Below are 18,129 nucleotides of genomic sequence, written 5' to 3'. Positions count from 1 at the left end.
CACCAGCGTTTCTGCATCCAACCAAGCTGATACTCAATGGAGCTCCTTAGCCTGGGCTCCACAGTGCGCTGTTCTCCACCACTGTGTCAGTGGACCTTGCTGGAAGGTCCCCTCCCTGTCTGTAAAACACTGATTTAATTTGATCCAGAACCTGTGTGAGTCTGAGGGTACTTCTCAGACATCCACTGAAGGTGAGCAAAACAACCCAGTTCGTGCGTGTTCTACAGCACTGTGTGGCAGTCTGCTTCACAGCTTTTGCAGGGAGTCCTCACTCGTACTGGAGGAAAAAAAATAAAAAGATTCACAAATCAAAAAAGGCTGCAGATGCAAAGAGCAGTGGCTGTGTTTCTGTCCCGTCTGAGAAAGTGGAAGTGAGGGAGGAAACGCACTGCCCCCATGGCATGCAGAAGAGAAGTTCAGTAAAGAGCTCTTCGCCCGTCTGCTTTGTCACTGCCCACAGCCAGGAGACAGGAAAACAGAAACACACAATTTTGGATGAGAGACCTGAAGTTCCCAATTTTGTCAGCTCCCCTGAGGCAAATCAGAGGACATAAGGGCCGTCCTCCCCTTCTGTGGGTGAAACTAGAGGTGCCTGTGCTGCAGCTCTGGGCTGCAGGACAATCCCACTGGTTCTGGAAGAGTCCTGGCTTGGATTTCCAGATGACTCCATATCACTGGCAACTGTCACGTGGTGACAGTATTCAACGTTACTAACTGCTCCTTTGCACTTGATACACAATGAATTTCCCCAAATTTTTTTGTCATTTTGCCTGCAGAAATATGCCGAGGAATATCACCAGGAAGTCTTGGGATTTTTTCCTTCTTCTATTTATTAAATGCATGAGAAAATAATTGCAGAACATTCCCCAAATCAAAGCAAGGATGCTTTCTAAAGTTGTTTTTTCTCCTTTTCAGTTACTCTGAACACACAGAAGCAAACAATGGATTTTACCCACCAAAGTAAGTTTGAAGTCTATTAGCAGTATAAAATTCACATTTTTTTTTCTTGATTTTAGAGTGAGAGGCGTCTTCTCCTGACCTGGTACTGCCCTAACAAATGTGTTCTGGGAGCAACACTTGTATGCACTTACAAAGGGGAGTGCCCCTGATCCACCAGCTCAAAATGGACTGAGATCTCTCAGCTTCTTTCCTTGTGCTAGCATGACTTGGTTGGACTTGTCTTTGTCCTTCAGGTCCGCTGCAAGAAAGTTATGGAACTAAGCAGGAAGAGGCATTGTTTGAGACAAGCAAATCTCGTGTTTGATATTTCCACTCCTTGCTCCATTCTTCAACTTACTAATCTTCTCTTTGTGACCCATGAATCTCCCTCTCTTACCAGGTCCGACCCTGGTTGCAGGGACAGACCTGCAGGTGCTACAGACAGCCTGCAGCGTCATTACGAGACCTCTCCCTGCCTGGATGATGCGAAGCCTGAACCTGCAGGGTCAGGGCCTGGTGCTGGTGCTCACGGTGCTGCTGCTAGCAGAGGGTAAATACTGGGGGGACAATAAGTAATTCATCCAGAGTAGAGTTGGAAGTAGAATCCAGATTGTGCAACGAAGCAACAGCAGCCAGAAAATCTTAGGTGGCTAAACTCTGGGAACTGCATTACTCATTCACTGTCACATATCAACTTTTTATTTTCACTGAATCAGCCTGGGAGCAGATACAGCAGCTTTATCATAGCTTTTAGCAGTGATCTCAGAAGTGCCTCCATTCCACGTGTTTTTAGAGCATGTTTGCTGCCCTGACAATGTCTGAGGCACAGAGTCAGGACAGAATTGCTGCTGTTGACACTAAACACACTAATCTCCCTGAAGCTTCTCTCCTCTCTTATTTTAGTCAGTTATTTTGGACTTGGCCCCATGCATTGGCTTACCAAACAACTTGAGGTGAGCATATGATGTCTTCCAGCCTCCCAGCTGAGGTGAGGAGGTTCACAAGGCTCCTAGTAGGATGGTGTAGGAACATGATCTTGAAGGTCTTTTCCAACCTTAATGATTCTATGATCTGCCCCAAAGACATTTGTGTTGTGCTTTGTCCCAGGTGCGTGATCCTGCGACAGGCCAGAGAAGTGATGCATCTGGATAGGGTGTGTGTGAATTGAGGCCAAGTAACTGCATTAGTTCCACTAACAGCCTCTATTCTTCTTTATTAGAGATAATGAAAGTGTTTTTTTTTCTGAAAGAAAAGCAGTTCTCTGTGAAAATTACTTTCTATTTTCTGGTCTGATATGGAGTGCAGTGTTGTTTCATACTGTGAATCCCCCCTGAAGCACTTTAACAGCCTTTCACAAGCCATTAGGCTGTTGATTTCTTCTTTCTTTTTTTAATTTTTCTTATGACAGGTCTAGCTTGCAGTCTAATGTCCCCTCTCCTCCCACTGAGAGAGCCCCTGCACACCTTGAGGACACTGAATATTCATTTAAAAGGTTAGAGTGGGGTAAATATTAGTGGGCATATGAGTAATACTGAGGATTAAGGGAAGAAAAGCATAGAAAGAGGCTTCTTTCTACAGCTCTTGTCCCAAGAGTAAAATGGACTGTTCTGAGGTTTATAGCGCAACATACAACATAAAACAAGGGGTTTGGATTGTATCCATCCTCCATCATCTTTGGTATGAACCAAACACTCCAGCTTTTTCCTGCTTTTGGTGCACGTGTGCTTGGTGGGGTTCAGTCACTACCTTCTCATTTGCTGAGGATGGAGAAATACTAAGTGATGCTGAAGTGGCAGCAAGGGAGCTGAAGGGTCAGCTGAAGTAGGAGCATGTTGAAATGCAGCTGTAGCCTAAGTATGGTCCCTGGGGAGAGACCCTGGTGCAGGACACTGAATGGTACAGCTTGGCAGGAGCCTTGCCTTGCGAGTAGATAGCACTCACTAGTGTAATGATTTGTGCGCCAGTTGTTAAAGAAATAATGGGCCTTTCTTTGCTTACCAGATCGGTCCTGAGCTTTGAGGAGGGAAGCAGCATGCAAGAGGGCAAATACACGAGTCCCACGGTCCCAGCATACAGCAAGCCTGACGGGAATGAAGTGACGTAAGGATCTGGGGTGCTAACCTCATGTTTGCTAATGTGTTCTTTCTCATTGTTGAAAACTCGGAGGTCCTGATTCCGCAGGAAATATCAAGCCCAAGAACAACAGCATAAGGGCCGTTTGCCCAAGCAGCAATAAACCACTTCTCTGTCCAATATCCACTGAAGTATCAAATGTCTTATGGTGTTCCCTCGAGACTCAAACCCTGCAGCAAATGCGTTTAACTTTTCCCAGGTTCTTCCCAGTGTAGGATGTGAGTGTGCATCATCCACTTCTCCTTTGTCTTCTGCAGGGAGAAGCCTAGGGCACAGAGCCAGGCATGAGCTGAGGTGGTTTGGCAGCTGGGGTGAGGTGCTTAGAGCAGGGCCACAACATACTCCTGGGAGTAACATAATCTGATAACCTGGAGGTCTACTTTCATGCTAGAAAGCAACATGTTTGTCTAGAGAAAATGCAATTTGGACTGGTGTTTTAAGGAGCTAATTTCAGCCAATGAAAATGTTGCTGCTTGACCCACCTGTTGAATTCCAAGCAGATAAGCTTGCTGAAGTCAGCGCTGCTTGTGCTGGTTACAGCTTAGCTTCCACCAAAGCCTTGTGACTTTTTCACTTTTCTATGTGCATTGAACTGAGCAGGTGTTTATGTCTGACAGCCACGAGTGGGGCTTCTCTTCCTTTTCCAGGTCCTCCCAAGATTTCAAAGAGGGGAACATCCCTAGAGACAGGGAGCATGAGAGCACACGGACCTCAAATGATCATAAATCAGAGTTGCTCCAAGAAAGGTAAATGCTGGTTAGAACTAGCCCAAAGTATCTCTTCACTTTGTAATTCTACGAGTCTTATTGTGTTCTCAATGTAACTGAGAACACGGAGCTGCTCCTCTGTCTTGCACCCATAGTGAGGACTTCAGAACAGCACATTGCAGCAAGCAATCCCACCCATGTTGTTGGGAAACTGGACACTGTGTGTGTGTAAAGTCCAAGAGCCAATTTCTGCACTGACAGCACGTGTCATCAGTCCTTGGGCATGAACTTGGTTCCTTTTGTCCTGCAGTGGCAGGCAGTAGCTTCTGCTGCCCAGAGATCTCAGGAAGCACTATCCTACCATTTATGAACGCTGCAAAATCATGCATGAGGGTGTCCAGGTGTTAGATGCATCTCTCAGGCTGAGGAACTCTGGCATGAATGCCTTCTCCCGTGACCAATGTTTTTCTAATGTGACAATCTCATCTGAAAGGCCTCTAGGTGTGCTCCTGAAAGTTATAATGGGATTTGTGTGCGTAATTTCCATCAGATTTGGTCCCAGGGCAGTTTGGAATGGCTCTGGCCAAGGAAACAGTGTGTCCTGCTCCATGCCTTATGGGTTCCTGTCTAGGGAATAGATGTCTACCCACCCCAGCCTATTTTTTCTTTACTATCTTAAGCACAGATTTTTCTTTTAGGTTTTCTGACTCAAACCACCATGCTGAGAAGGGACAAGAACCTCCTGATGTCCACTCAGAGCCTCCCAGGTCGAATGAACATGCTGACCATGACCTGAGTATAGCAGTGTAAGGAATTACCCCCCCACCCCCTCACCTTTTCCTTTAGGATGAGAGTTAACTCCTTTTGTGTCTTCCCACGCATACACTTTTTGATAAAATCTTCTTCCAGGCTCCCCTTGTGTGCCTGATGCTAGCACTGCTTCTAATGACTGACGTTCTTACTGTGGTTTTGTATAAAAGCCTGGGAGAAAACATGCTAATTAGCTGGAGGCATCAAACAATGGCCAGCTGGATTACCAGGAGATGCTGCCTAGACCTTAAATTTGGAAGCAGAGACTGCCTCTGGAGACACATGCCAATAAGCAGCCTGCCTCTGTGGTAATGCTGGGTCTCATTTCCAGACTTGCACAGGCCGTGTCAGGTCTCAGGCTGCACTCTGGTTGTCCTGGCACAGCACCATTGTCCTTCCCACTGACCTGTGCCTCTGCTGGGTTTATGGGGGCTGCCTCAGTGCCTTCAGCTTACCTCATGCAAAACAGTGCGTGGATAAATGGCCGAATGGAAGGACTTTGTGGATTTTGTGTGATTTCTTTGCTTTTGTCTGTATTTCGCCCCTAAATACAAAGGGTTGAGGATCTTGGCTGAACTGTGCTTCCTCGTGTATGTGTTTTAGTGAGTAACTCATCTCCGAATCAACTTGTAAACCAGACTGTTCTGCTCCCCCAGGTGTGTGCCATGCTCCATGGACTGCACCAGTGGGAGCATAGACAATAACAAGGGAGTAACACCCTATGCGCAGAGTGAAGAAGTTGCTTCAAGAAGGCAAGAGAAGTGATAGAATTGCTTATTCTATAAGAGAATGAACATGAGAGAACGTGGGGAATTTATTTACTACGGGTAGTTCTGGAGGAGGGACTGAGAGTGCTGTGTTTGGGGTCAGGAGTCACCAAGCTGGACTTTCTTCGTGAGCGCATGGAGATGCATAGTGGGTGGTGGGACAGCAGAGCATGGAGGAGGGGCTCAGGAAAGGATGCTGGGGAGGAAAAAAATGCAAGGAGAGAACAATGGTGTTAGTGTCTTCTGGCCTGCTGGGACCTTCCAACAAATGGAGCTATCATGGATGTACCACAAGTACTCCAAATTGTAGCTCTTCATCAAGCAGGGAGGCAAAGGAGCTGTTCTCAGTCCCCAGGGATGGGAGCGTAAGTTAGACTGCTGAAGAAAAAAGATAGAAAACTTTCAATTTCTCTCCAGTGTATCCCCACATACAAAGTGCCACGGGTGGAAGCACCTCAGGCAATCCCTTGCCCACTCCATTCCCTCCCCAGTCCATGACCTTCCTATGGATAAGCCCTCAGGCTTCCCAAGCCCTAGTGCTTCCAGGTGCAGTGAGCTTGGATCGGACTTTCCACTGAAAAACTTGGGAGTTGTCTCCTGATCTTTTCTGTTTGCTGCTGTTGCTTTCATTAAACGTTTAGGTTCAAGCAAGTGTGGGGCATTTTATCAAGGGGATGTCCGTATCTCTGCACATCCACCTGAAATACTGTACCTGTCCCTCTGCATGTCCTTAGCCTGTGTCAGAAGCAAGTGGTGCGACTTAATGTGATTCCTCTCAACCCTCTCACTGTGGGCTAAGTGGAAGCAAACTGCTTTGCATTTGCCACAAGCTGGGACCATACATGCAGACAACATTTATGGCTCAGTAAATTGATCTTTAGTCTGAGCTTTTGGACAGATATGTCGTCTTTAGGCATTTTCTCAGAACATCCCAACCTGAATGGGATTCTACAGTTAGTGATCGCTAGTGTTTTGCTAAAAGTAAGAATTTAAGATATCTACCTTTGTTATAAAAGAATCAAATTAATTTGATCTTGCTTTCATTTGGGTGACTGTACCATTTGTTTTTTGGCTTATCCACTTGGTGAAATTGCAGGGATCAAGGGAAGCCCTCAAATCATAACAAGTACAGGGTAAGGGCTGCCTCCTCTTTCATCAGATGTAACATTTCACGGTTGGATCTTTGAAAGCATGTTGAGAAATAGTTTCTTAGAGTCTAATTAAATGCAGTTTTGATGCAGGAATCCACGCTAGTTTTGAGATTTTTTTTTTGCAGTGTATCAGTATTCTTAGAGAGCACAAACACACAAAAACAGAAAAAGTGAAAGAACTTCTCCCTAGACTAATGTAGACAAGTGCAAATCCAGGGTTGCTGTGCAATGGGTGCAGAGATGTAATGGATGTGCTTCTGAGATGGTACCCCCATCAGGCCAGCTTAGCAGTCTGAAATCTAGCACAGAGGTACTGGATAAATCACTATGGTTTATCACTGTTAGGTGAATTAACTGTCATGCTTGGAAAGAATAAGAGAGAAGCGATGATCAGGAGCTACATTTTTCTTTCAGCCTTATTTTTGAAGTGATCTGTATTTTCTCTCTTCCCTCCCCCCTCTCCCCCCCATATGTTTGTGAATTATCTGGCATCTTTCCAGGCATAAAGAAGTACAGGAATACTGTACTTTTCTGGAGGCAGGAGATTCTCTAGAGGTTGTTTCTATGTTTTACAATAATTCTGTGCTCAGAGGTACTTTTGCAGAGTGTAAGAATCTTCTGTCTTGGCAGGCCCGGCTCCCTACCGAGAGAAAGCATCCTCACTGCTCCAGAGACCCCATGTGCAAATGAATCTGACCCATGCTGGGAAAGGTACGCAGCCAGGGGACCAGGCCTGTCTTCACTGCTGCCTTGCACATCTTGTGTTCTCCTAGGTCCCTGTTCAAAGGCATTACAAACACTTGCTTCTTGGCTAGTGAAAACAGAGCGAGCTGAATTCTGAAACCAACATAATCATGCTACTATTGCATTTACTCCCCACAGTGGATAGGCACTGACAAAAGCACTAAAGTTGCTAACAGGCTTTTTCCTCCCTGACCAGGACCACTCCAGGTTATGAGGAGCAACCCCCTCTCACCACGGATAGTCACCATGAGAGCCCCGGAGCCTGGAGACACAATGAGCTTAACCCGATGGCAGCCAGGTACAGTGGGGCTATCCCCTCGAGAGCTCATCAACAGCTTTCAAATCCTCAACCTTTGCCATTTCTGCTTCTTGATATAGTCCTGGCTGAAATCCTGGACCTATGTAAATGTCTCCTGGGTACACTAATTAAACGGAAATGACAAGGAGAATGACAAAGGGAATATTAGGTCTAGGATTGCACCTAAATACGCTTGTTCAGATTTAATTTCAGTTATCAAATTAGTTTAGAACACTACTGAATCTTGCAGCCATCCATTATGCTGGGAATTCAGCTCATGCACAGAGGGAATATACAGACCTCTGCCATTCTCCCTAAATTTAAGAACTTATTAACAGCACGGTGTCCCAGGTTTTCCTTATTGCCAGCAGAGAGGGGCATGATACAACCTCTGCAAACTGACTACTTGTGTGAGCTGGTCGTAGCAAATAGGCGTTGGCTTTATGGTCAAATTGGCTTTAATTCTTTAGCAGGTCTAACTTCAGCTCGAAAGAGAAAGCTCTCAGTGCGTATGAGACCCAGCATCCCATGCCACTGTACATGGACCGCCAGCCTTTTAACACCAGTGTGCCAGCACCTAGCCACAGGATACCATCCTACGCAGACAGCCAAGTATTCAGCACCAGAAGGTAAGGGTTTGGGGATGAGATGCAGAGAGAGTGCCGGCTGCTGGCACAGGAACTATATTTGAAAGGAACCCCAGTTCAGGTTATGTGGTCGTTGCATCAAGAAGTGAGAACAGGATTTTGTTCCCAGAGAAAGCAACCAGGTCAGGTCCCACAACATGTGCAACAAAGCTCCTTTTTGGACCTGAATAGTTGGAGGTGGGATTCTGGAGATCTGGGCTGATAATTGGTCTGTAACACTGGAGAATTCTCGGCAGGCTGTGTTCAGACCACATATGTGGTGCCTGGACACATGACAGATTTGTAGAGACCACATCTGCTTTTCCTCTGTAGATGCAGAGGTTGAGGAGCGATCTGTTTTTTATTTCTCGTGACCCTCAATGACACAAGTGACACGACAAGTTGTACACTTAGAACTATGATATGTATCTACATTCATGTGATCTGAATTTGGCCTTTCAGCTCTTTTAGCATTTCTCAGAGAGCCGGTGTAACAAAGCTCTTGTTTGCATTTGAGGCATTTGTGGACTAGGACTAGAAAAATGGGATAGACCTTTGTTGTACTTTGTAGCCTGTCATTACCCCCGGCACTGCGTGGTGCTGACATGTCTCTCTGAAGTGCAGTAAATGCACGCTTCATTCTGCCCTGGGGCTTATATCACAGACCAAGTGCATGTCTTGCCCAAAGCAGGATTTTTCTCATCTTATGATGAGCTTAGCCTGTCCCTCTTACTCTCTTTAATGCAGCATTGATTTGCAGTGTTTTTCAGCATTGTTTAACATTAAGTTATACGGTTGCCCAAAGCTATAATCAGGATCAGAGTGCTAATACACAATATAAACATAATCTATGCCCCAGAGTACTTGTAAGAGAAAAATGACCATAAGCTGTAAGCTCATTTTTCCTACTGAAAGAGCCCGAGCTCAGTCTGTGTGTTAAAGCCATTCTGATAAATAAGTTCTGTCCTGGAGAAGTGAAAATGTGCAGACCTGATAGCCAGGCGGGCCAGCTGGTCAGCAGTTCACACTTGCAGGTGGTGCAGCGGTGGTTCTGGAGAGTACTGGGAGTGGAAACAATATTCACAATGCATCCATTTATGAACTGCTTCAGCTTTATTCTCAGTTGTTAGATTTTGAGTAAGCTTTCCTAGGCTCAGAGCTTTGCTCTGTACGCATGCTACAGCTGCAAAACCAGCATGGGTGAAGCAGGCATAGCAAAAGGAGAATACACTGTGGTAGAGACTACTGAGATAAAGTATTAGTTAGCCAATGTGGGGACTCCAGTGGTTCCTGGTACAATGTGATCAGGGCTTTGTGCTTCCTTGCCAGGCCTATCCCAGATTATGAAGGGAGAGTTTATGATGGGAGAAGCAGCCCTAGGAGCAGCAGATATGACAGTGCTATTGCCAGGGGGCACTGTGAATTTAACCCCACAGCTCCAAGGTAAGGAGTCAAACGGTGGGATCCAGACTTGTTGACCCAAAGAACATCCCCACTGATAGGTTTACGTGGTATCTGGAGAGTCCTGATCTACTTCTTCTTAATTCCCTGGGTCTAAGCATGCTCAGTGAGTTGCTCTTTGCATGGATGGCTGTGGTGCATGGGTGATTTCAATGCCAAGCAGGGAGGCATTCGTCCAAGATTCTTGCCGCTTGAGAGAATCCCTCACGTGCTCAAGTTCATTGCTTGAGATTGTATCACTTCCTTTCATAGCTACCACTCCCTTCCCAGAGACACCACCATGTCCATTTCCCCGAGAAGCCACAGGGTGCCGTTCTACATGGACAGCTCAAACTATAACAGCACCAGGTAAACGGGTAGTCTCGATGCTTGTGATGGAAACCTCCATGACGCTGCTGTGGAAGAGGAGCTAGGAAGTAAAGCCAAGAGCTGAAAGAGAAGAATTATTTCCAGGGAGTGCATGTGTGATCTGAAGGCGCAGAACTTCTCTTAAACAGTTCCTAGCAAAAGCTACCTAGCACGGGGTCTGTGATACGTCCGTCTCTGGAGATTTTGCCATGAGGGTGCCAGAACAGATTGAAAGGAGATTGAATGGCTGGTTTCTGGCTATTCTCCTTTAACCAGAAATCAGCCTTGGCAGAGGCTACAGAAAAGAAGAGTGCTAAAATCAAAGAGAAATGTCAAGAGAGAAGATCACTATCTCCAGAAAGCCAATGGTTAAATGACTAAACTGGTCCCAGAACAAGACTGTTGGATGGGGTAGGAGGGTACCTCTTGTGGAAAGCTTTCTACAGTCCTTTGTGGCGGTGTCAGTCCATCCAAGTGCCGCCTGACACTGTACGGAGGCACCAGTGTAGGTCTCAGTGTTGGTCTGTAAAGGGGGAGTGTCTTGTGGGTGCGAGCAGGAGGCACGAGATCCTTGGATAGCCTACGGCTGGCTTCAGGCAAGACCAGCTTCATCCCTTCCAGGCAGATTTAACAGGTCTTGTTGCTGAGGGGATAGGCAGAGCTGTTTTCTGAAGACGTTCTTGTAGCCATGATTTTTGCACCTTCCCTGCTCCAGCTTTTGAAAGGATTAAGTTGGGGACGGTTATGTTGGACCTTGGCCCATATGTCCCCTTCTCCTCCTCTCCAGCAATATGCCACGGGCTGTTTCTTTGTATAGCTGCTTCCATTCAGTCTAGGTGATTCACTTATGGTTTGTGCTTATTTGAAGATCTTGTTTGATCTTTTCTCCCATGGCCCCATAAATGAATGTTTTCCAAATCACTTCTACAGATAAGAATTACTGATACATGGCAGGTATAAAAAGAGGAAGGAGCCTCTTTGATCTGCAGTAAAGATGAGTTCATCTGAGTGGTTAAGGGTTTTAATTCCTTCCCAAATCACCCTCCTAACGGTAGTTGTAGGTCTTTTCTTGGCTGCCAGTTTGGATCATGTTATGGCTCACGTTTCCAGTGCCCACAGACTTTTCTCTCTCTCGCCAGGCTTCTCTCAAGTTCGAGCGAGAGGATGTGCGCTCCGATGGCCACCTTACCGTACAACAGCCCCGTGGCCTCCGGGTACCAGCCTGATGCCAGCTCTGCCGGGTAAGGAGCAAGGGGTGGTCACGGTCCTCCAGCACTGCAGGTTTTGCAGGCAGCCGTCCTGTTTGGTGGAGATAAGGCAGGCTTTGCTGCTTGGCCTCTGGACCGAGGGACATTTGTCAGTCTTTTCTAGCGAGGAGCACAGACGTTGCTGTGGTGGGATCTGTAGTTTCCATCTCAAAGATGGAAACTGCTGCACAGATTTACACAATTTAGAGAGGTGTTTCAAACTGGTGAGAGGTCAGCATAATAGGCAATATTTGGGTCCTCCTGGTCTTGCCACAGCCTGCTCATCACACCTAAGTAGGGATACTCTGGTCTGAAACACAGACACCTGGAAAGTGTTTATGCTAAGTTTAAAAAAAAAAAAAAAAATCTTTCCTTAGCTGCGACATGGCTTAGCTTAATCATAGCTTAAAGGCAGCAATGAAAATGAACCACGGAGAAAGAGCCTGATTAGTTCATTTCATGGTTCTGGGAAGAGAGCCGGTGGGCACGGTGTCTCCCCTCGCTCTGTGACAGAGCTCTAGACAGATGGACAGATGGGGGCATGTCATTTTGAAATCAGAATTTTAAAGAGGGAGAAATATGCAAGAAAGGTCATCTCTGCAAGAAAAAGCATCCCACAGACAGACTGGTAGCAATTTATAATGCATGAGAGCTCTGGAGATATTCCAGTGACAAAACAGTCACTGTAAGTAGTGCTGTGCCAGTAGGGTTTTAATGTTAAAGGACAGAACCACAAGCTCTGTAAATACGTATTGTGTGCATAATCCTGACATGGTTTGAAAAAGACTTATCCCTGCAAAACAGGGGATAACCGGATGAAAGAGTTGTATTATCCATCCCATTCTTTCTAATTAAGTTGATTTGTTTTGGTGGGTTAATTAGAGGGGCATATTAGGTGTTATTTAGCAAGCATGCTTGATACTCAGTATTTATTCGAGAACAACAGCATCTCCCTGTGCCTTTTCACACACACGTTACGTGTCCAAGTGCACACATGTGGTCCCTTGTGCTGTCTCTCATTAGTCGCAGCCTTTTCTAATGCAAATGCTTCTCATTCTGTTTCTATCTGCTTCTAGAAAAGGGGTCCTCTTTGTGAAGGAGTACGTGAACAGCAGCGAGCTGTCGGCCTCCCCGCGCTATGGCAGGTAAGAGGAGTGTCCGGAGACAGCCATGTGTCTGTCTACGTGTGCAAAGCAACAGCGTACAGCTCTGCTGGCTGACACACCAAGCAAGCTCCCGAGCTGGAACCACTAGCACTGAGTCAGCGTGGCATCGTGCCTGAGCTAATTAGCCCTGGAGGGATTATTACACTGGGTGGGCAAAGAGTTTTGCTAAGGCAGCAGTACTGTTTTGGGGACCTAGAGAGATCTCTCCACAATGCTGCGCTGTGCTGCCTGGTCCCACTGCAGTGACAGGAGGACCTGTGTCCGACCTCCCCTTGGGGCGGGGTTAATCTCCCCCTCTGGATCAGCCGTGAGGTGGGTGATGGGGTCAAAACACTTCATGGCAGTTCTGTAGGCTGCACGTTTGGCACCGTCAGGCTCCGCTGCACATTGGCACACACAAATAAAAAGGTTGGAATTGGTGAGGAAATGCGGAGTTTGTGCGTTCTCACTCCAGAAGAGTCTTTTACAAGTTAGCAAAGGTAGAGAGGTGCCACTCTGAAGCTAAAACCTTCAGTCTTAATGTTCTGCTTGCAGGTGACTAAATTAAGCTACTCCAGATTGACACCAAGGTGACTGAGAGCAGAATTTGGTACATCCTGCTTGCACTGATGTGGCAGCCAGTTAGCACCCAGTTCGCTGCTTCCCTGCTGACGTTTATCCTCCCCCAGTGCTGTGCTGGCATTGCTGTGGGGGCTGATGACAGACTCCATAAATCTCTCGCCTTTCCCATAGGTCTGCAAAAGCAGACCTCCCAGCCAGAGATAAGCACGTTGCTGCACCGCCTGAAAAACCACAGGCAAGCAGAAGGCAGAGGGGAAACGCTCAGCTAGGTGAGACTAAGGATGTTTCTCGCCTTTTCCTGGCCGGCAAGGAGTAAGTGGGTGGCAGCACGTGGCTGGAAACATACTGGAGGAGGGAGCTTCCTATCATTTCCGCGGGCTGCTCTCTGCTTGTGCCACCTCCGTTTGCTGCAGGCTCAAAGGGGCCTCGTCTCAGGGTACGTGCCCTGGTTTCCCAGCCACGCTGCCCACATCCTGCCTCTCCCTGCAGTGACAGCAGCAGCCAGACACATTTTTCAGTGCTGTGACATGGGTGCTGGGGCCACCAGCTCTTCGCTGCCCTTTTGGCCTGCCGTTGGAGGTAGCCATTCCGTGCAAACCTCCTGGGAACTCTGAGAGCAGCACCGTGGCTTCTGGCCCATCCGTGATTGTGGTACGTGTATGGGAGCAGGATACAGCCACCCCTATGCAGAATCTGCAGCATGAGTGCAGCAGAGGTGGAAATATCTCTGCTGACAGCCCAGCTCTGTCAGTCACCATGGCCCTCCTTGCTAGTGAAATGTTTTTTCAGCTCTGCCTAGGAAGGACTGTCCTCGCCAAGGAACAGGCAGCTGGGATGTTGCAGTTAGGACTTTAGGTTAATGATTAAGGGTTCCATCTGCAATGTTCTTCCCATGTATCACTGTCAAGTGCTGACATTTCCTTCTGTCTCCAGTGGCAGCCTTGTAGATTTGACTGATTCAGAGAGAGCAACCTACAGCCACCACAGCTACCTGTCCAGCGCTCCTCTGCAGAGGTAGGACAGTTTGGGACTGTGTGGGGGTTTCAGCAAACTGTTAAACAGAAATAACTTTAAGGTTTTTAGAATATTGGTATGTGAGTGGTGAAATCATAGCATAATAATAAATAATAGAAGTTTAAATGATCTTCAGAAAATGAAGTGACATTTACTTAGAGCTCTGTTCTGGTCTCTGCATCCCTGGGCTATTCCGTGCCCCTCTGTGCTGTCACTTGGCACAAACACATGTAGAAGCAGGTACCTGGTGCAGAGCAGTGCTGGTGTTGAGTAAGAAACTGCTGCTACCAGCGATGGGATTGAAAACTATTGTGTTACAGAGGCACCATGGTGCAGGAATTCATTTTTCTGTTCCTTCACAGGTCCAGTGAACCTGTTTGTACTTACTGCAGCCGTGAGATCCGAGACTGCCCTAAGATCATAATAGAGCATCTTAACATCTACTGCCATGAATACTGTTTCAGGGTAAAAAGCCTTTCTGCTGACCGCCTTCTATGTGCTGCTGTGAAATGGGGTGGTGGGAGGAGGAATTCTGCAAATTTTGTCCTCAGACTTTGTGTAGAGTATAGAAGCTGTGCTAAATGCTTGCATCCACGTTGGAACAAGAAATGATGCAGTCACAGGTGCTGGTTGTGTCCCCAAAAGTTTTTCATCTCCTCAAATGAATGCATATCAGAACAAGGAGAATTCTTCATTGTCATCTGGTAGAATAGCAGCGTGGTCTTTCCTCAAGTCCCTGTGGTAGACTTGGTGCTTTTCTGCCTTTGTTCCCCAGTGCAGGGCTTGCTGAACCTCTCAAACTTTGCAAAGTTTGCAGGTGAAGACTGTGGAAATGGTGGGTGTGAGTGGAGGAAGCCTGCAGCAGCAATAGTCTGTTGTAGGAAAGTTTAGTCTCAAAGGTCACTGCTTTGGCATCTTCACACTTTATAAAAAGGTTCAGATGCTGTTCATTTCTCTGCCCCCTTCATACTGACATTAACGCATGGTGCTTTGGTTACTGTCCAACCCTTGTTTTCCCTTTGGCAGTGTGGAATTTGCCACAAAGCAATGGGAGATTTTCTGGATAAAATATTCATCCACCGGGACACTGTCCACTGTGACAAGTGCTACGAGAAACTCTTCTAGGTGAGTGCCCCTTTACAGTGTCAGCATAAATGGCTCAGTGAGAGAGCTTATGGAGTGTTTAATGAGTGAAGAGCATTTAACCCTCATAATTACTGGGTTTTCCTGTGGGTTTTTAGTGGGAAGTAATGACCCTTGTTGCAGGAGTAGCTAGAAACATGCTCCAGCTGGCCCCAGGGGTTTCAGAGCCAGAATCTGGGGTCATAACATGACAGACAGGCTGTGTTAGCCTCACTTGGGGGAGGCAAGTGGAAGACTGGCTGGAGTGATGAGAGGAATATCCCTTAGGGCATAAGAGTCCTCTCTGAGAGCAGGTTGTGAGTTCCCCCTCCTGTCCTGGGCTAACCCGCTTTATGTAACGTTCCTTTGAGGTGAACCCCTCCCAGAGGAAAAACAAAGAGTTGTACGCTCTGTTGGCAAAGCAACAAGGAATTAGACCGGATATAATTTTGTTTTGTCTGATAACCTGGATGAGGTGGGAGTTGCCACAGTGGCAGTCAGAAACCCTGCCACTGCACTGAGACTATGAAAAGGTGTCTCTTTTCCTTCCTCTGCCTTGTGATGGAGAGTGGGAGGGAAAAGGGCACCTGCCTCACTGCATACATGGCTGCTTTGTTCATCCCTTAATGTGATGTGACTGGCTGGCTTTTTTCATCCCCTTCCTGCATGTTCGTCTGCTCCACTGACCTCCGTAGTGCAGCATTTTGTGTGCTGCTCAGATCCTGTGTTCACCTTCTCTTTATTTGCTTGCAGGGTTTTGCAAAGCTGGAGAAGGCAGCCAGTGAAAAGTCCTCAGCAGCACATATCTGAATACATCTATCAGCTCCTGACTGGCTAAGACAGCAGAATTCCTGCTCCCCCTTCCTCAAGTTATTTTCCCTCTCACTGCCTCATCACAATGAATGAGTTTAACATCCGCTAGCTTATGCTGTCAGCTGCACGCAAGACAAGTGCCAATGTTAACAAGATAAGGCAGTGTCATCTACAAAAGATAAGTGGGCTGATTTTCCAAAGGTGCTGAGCCCCTCCACCTGTCTTTAACTTCATTAAGATTCCAGAGCGCTCCTGTGCTGGAAATCAGGCAGAGCTCCTTAGATCTATGTAAGCTAATTGCAAGAAACCTTTTCTGATTTTTTTTTTTCTTTCGTTTCTGCAATCAGGCTGCAGCTTAGTGTGTGTTAGCTGGCACAAAGCAAGCAGATCCAAGAACTCTTAAATACTAGATTTGGATTCTTGGGAGGGTTTGAATTTAGCTCCTAGCAAAAGCCTATTTCTGCTTCTTTCACCCCCAAATTCTGCCTAGAAATAGCTTCTGCCTGATTTCCATTTGCTTTCCATGGGCTTTCAGGAGCACTTGCAGACTCACTTTACTCTAATTATGTGTCAGCTTTAATTTCCCTTTCCTGCCTACTCCCTAGTGGATTCCTTCAGCAGCATGTGTGTCTGCTGTCTGTTTGGGAAGATAAACTACCAGGTGAAAGAGTGTTAACTTGGCCTCTGATGGTAGGTGTCCAATGGCCATACAAAATGTGCCAGAGAATCGGTGTCTCAATTGGCTCTCCTGACAAGGAACACTGCTTGACTGGAATCTGAATTTTCCTCCACCTCGCAAAGGCTTGCTGTGATGCCTCTTTTATTGCTCTAAGTTATTTACATCTCAAATGCTTGCTCACAAAAATGAACTTCTAGCAGGTGCTGTACATGCTAAATGTCAGAAATGCATAATTTCAGCCCTTAATTCAGATGTTGAGAGGGTGAGAAAGTTGAACACTGAAAGCTGAAAGTCAGCCTCTGTGCCTTAAATGTACACCTCTGAATGTGTCCGTTAAGTTACTGTTTTTTTCTTTGAAAGCATTAGGAGTATCTGCAAAGCACACAAATCAGTTCTTTAGTAGCTCTTACATGCCAACCGGTGATGGCAAAAGCTCTAAAGCAGACTATTGTTAGACAGATAATTCTTCATGCTCTTAGTGATGGAAGCTGGCATGCTTAGCAAGTTAGTGTTTTTACAGCACCAGTGCTACATAGCAGTGGTTTTTTTTTTTTGTTTTGTTTTTTTTAAGCCACTGTACCATTTATTTGAGTGAAGTGTAGGCATGACCTTAAAAGCACTCCACAAGGGGAACTCCAGTTGAAATCAGTAACAGCTCTGCTACTGGCAAGCTTCAGGGCGAGACTATAAAGTTGTGTCTGACAGGGACTGGGGCAGCTCCCATCCTGAGTGCATGGTACAACAGGGGCCCCAACAACCCTCCCCAACCCCATTACACATAGCGGTGGAGGCACAGGCATGTGATTTTCAAAAATGTGGACTCATTTTGGATACCGATGTTTCTCAGTTACCAAGATGTTACAGAAATGATACTTTCTGAACAGAAGAGGATCACAAAGTGTCTGATCTCCCCAAACAGCTCACTCCCGAAAACCATGGCCTATAATTACAGGTGCCCTTTGAGAAGATGATCTGCAGAAATAACGTATTCACCCATGCTGGAGGTCCTGGTGGCTGTGTGGCCTTCTGGGGAACAGGTTTTGTCCACTGTATGTTTTACGTCATCTTTTCATCACCGTATTTTCCTTGTAGCAATTGTTTAACTTCCAGCATACACCTCTCTAATAAACATTCACTGCTCATCTGCAGCCTGCTTACTTGTGTCACCATATAACAGAGCTCAGTGAGTTTTTTTCTTTTTCTTTTCTTCTCAGTGGCCTGAGGCCATGACCCTAAAGTCACTGCTTTACTGGAGGGGGAGGCACTGAGAGTCACCAGTGCATGAGGGGCTGGGCTGGGTCTGGCTCAGCAAATTTATGATCTGATAGCCACACACGCACACACACAAATTGGCTGCTACCTGGGCAAAAGGGAGCCTTGATCCACACTGTGCCATTTGAAGTGCAATAAAAAGGGCTGGGTGAATTTTTTTCTGCTGTAGTGGCTGCTCTTAGTGGTACTGCCCATCCTTCACCTACCTCACGATCCTGGGGGTCTTTTCCAACCTTAATATTTATATGGTCTATAGGGAGAGAGCTGCCCT

At 46.5% G+C, this 18,129-nt stretch overlaps 1 protein-coding gene across 4 annotated transcripts in view; it reads left to right on the top strand.

Annotated features, from left to right (window-relative positions):
- The window catches only part of ZNF185 (zinc finger protein 185 with LIM domain), a 47,309-nt gene extending 29,581 nt beyond the window's left edge, over positions 1 to 17,728 (top strand). The window contains exons 16-32 of one of the 4 annotated variants that reach the window (XM_040572118.1): positions 916 to 960; positions 1,340 to 1,489; positions 2,348 to 2,431; positions 2,941 to 3,039; positions 3,720 to 3,818; positions 4,478 to 4,585; positions 7,138 to 7,218; positions 7,448 to 7,549; positions 8,023 to 8,178; positions 9,505 to 9,618; positions 9,889 to 9,984; positions 11,124 to 11,225; positions 12,308 to 12,376; positions 13,892 to 13,972; positions 14,335 to 14,437; positions 14,999 to 15,097; positions 15,848 to 17,728. In XM_040572118.1, the coding sequence (XP_040428052.1) occupies positions 916 to 960; positions 1,340 to 1,489; positions 2,348 to 2,431; positions 2,941 to 3,039; positions 3,720 to 3,818; positions 4,478 to 4,585; positions 7,138 to 7,218; positions 7,448 to 7,549; positions 8,023 to 8,178; positions 9,505 to 9,618; positions 9,889 to 9,984; positions 11,124 to 11,225; positions 12,308 to 12,376; positions 13,892 to 13,972; positions 14,335 to 14,437; positions 14,999 to 15,097 (1,588 nt within the window). In that variant the 3' untranslated portion in view covers positions 15,848 to 17,728. Of the gene's footprint in view, positions 1 to 915; positions 961 to 1,339; positions 1,490 to 2,347; positions 2,432 to 2,940; positions 3,040 to 3,719; positions 3,819 to 4,477; positions 4,586 to 7,137; positions 7,219 to 7,447; positions 7,550 to 8,019; positions 8,179 to 9,504; positions 9,619 to 9,888; positions 9,985 to 11,123; positions 11,226 to 12,307; positions 12,377 to 13,891; positions 13,973 to 14,334; positions 14,438 to 14,998; positions 15,098 to 15,847 lie in introns of all 4 variants that reach the window. The other 3 variants (XM_040572117.1, XM_040572120.1, XM_040572119.1) reach the window with 3 other exon arrangements.
- The last annotated feature ends 401 nt before the right edge of the window (positions 17,729 to 18,129 follow it).

The sequence above is a fragment of the Cygnus olor genome, chromosome 13 (genome assembly GCF_009769625.2).
Source record: "Cygnus olor isolate bCygOlo1 chromosome 13, bCygOlo1.pri.v2, whole genome shotgun sequence".
Lineage (NCBI taxonomy): Eukaryota > Metazoa > Chordata > Aves > Anseriformes > Anatidae > Cygnus > Cygnus olor.
The sequence above is the reverse complement of the archived record's forward strand: the minus strand, read 5'-3'. Positions and strand labels throughout refer to the sequence as shown.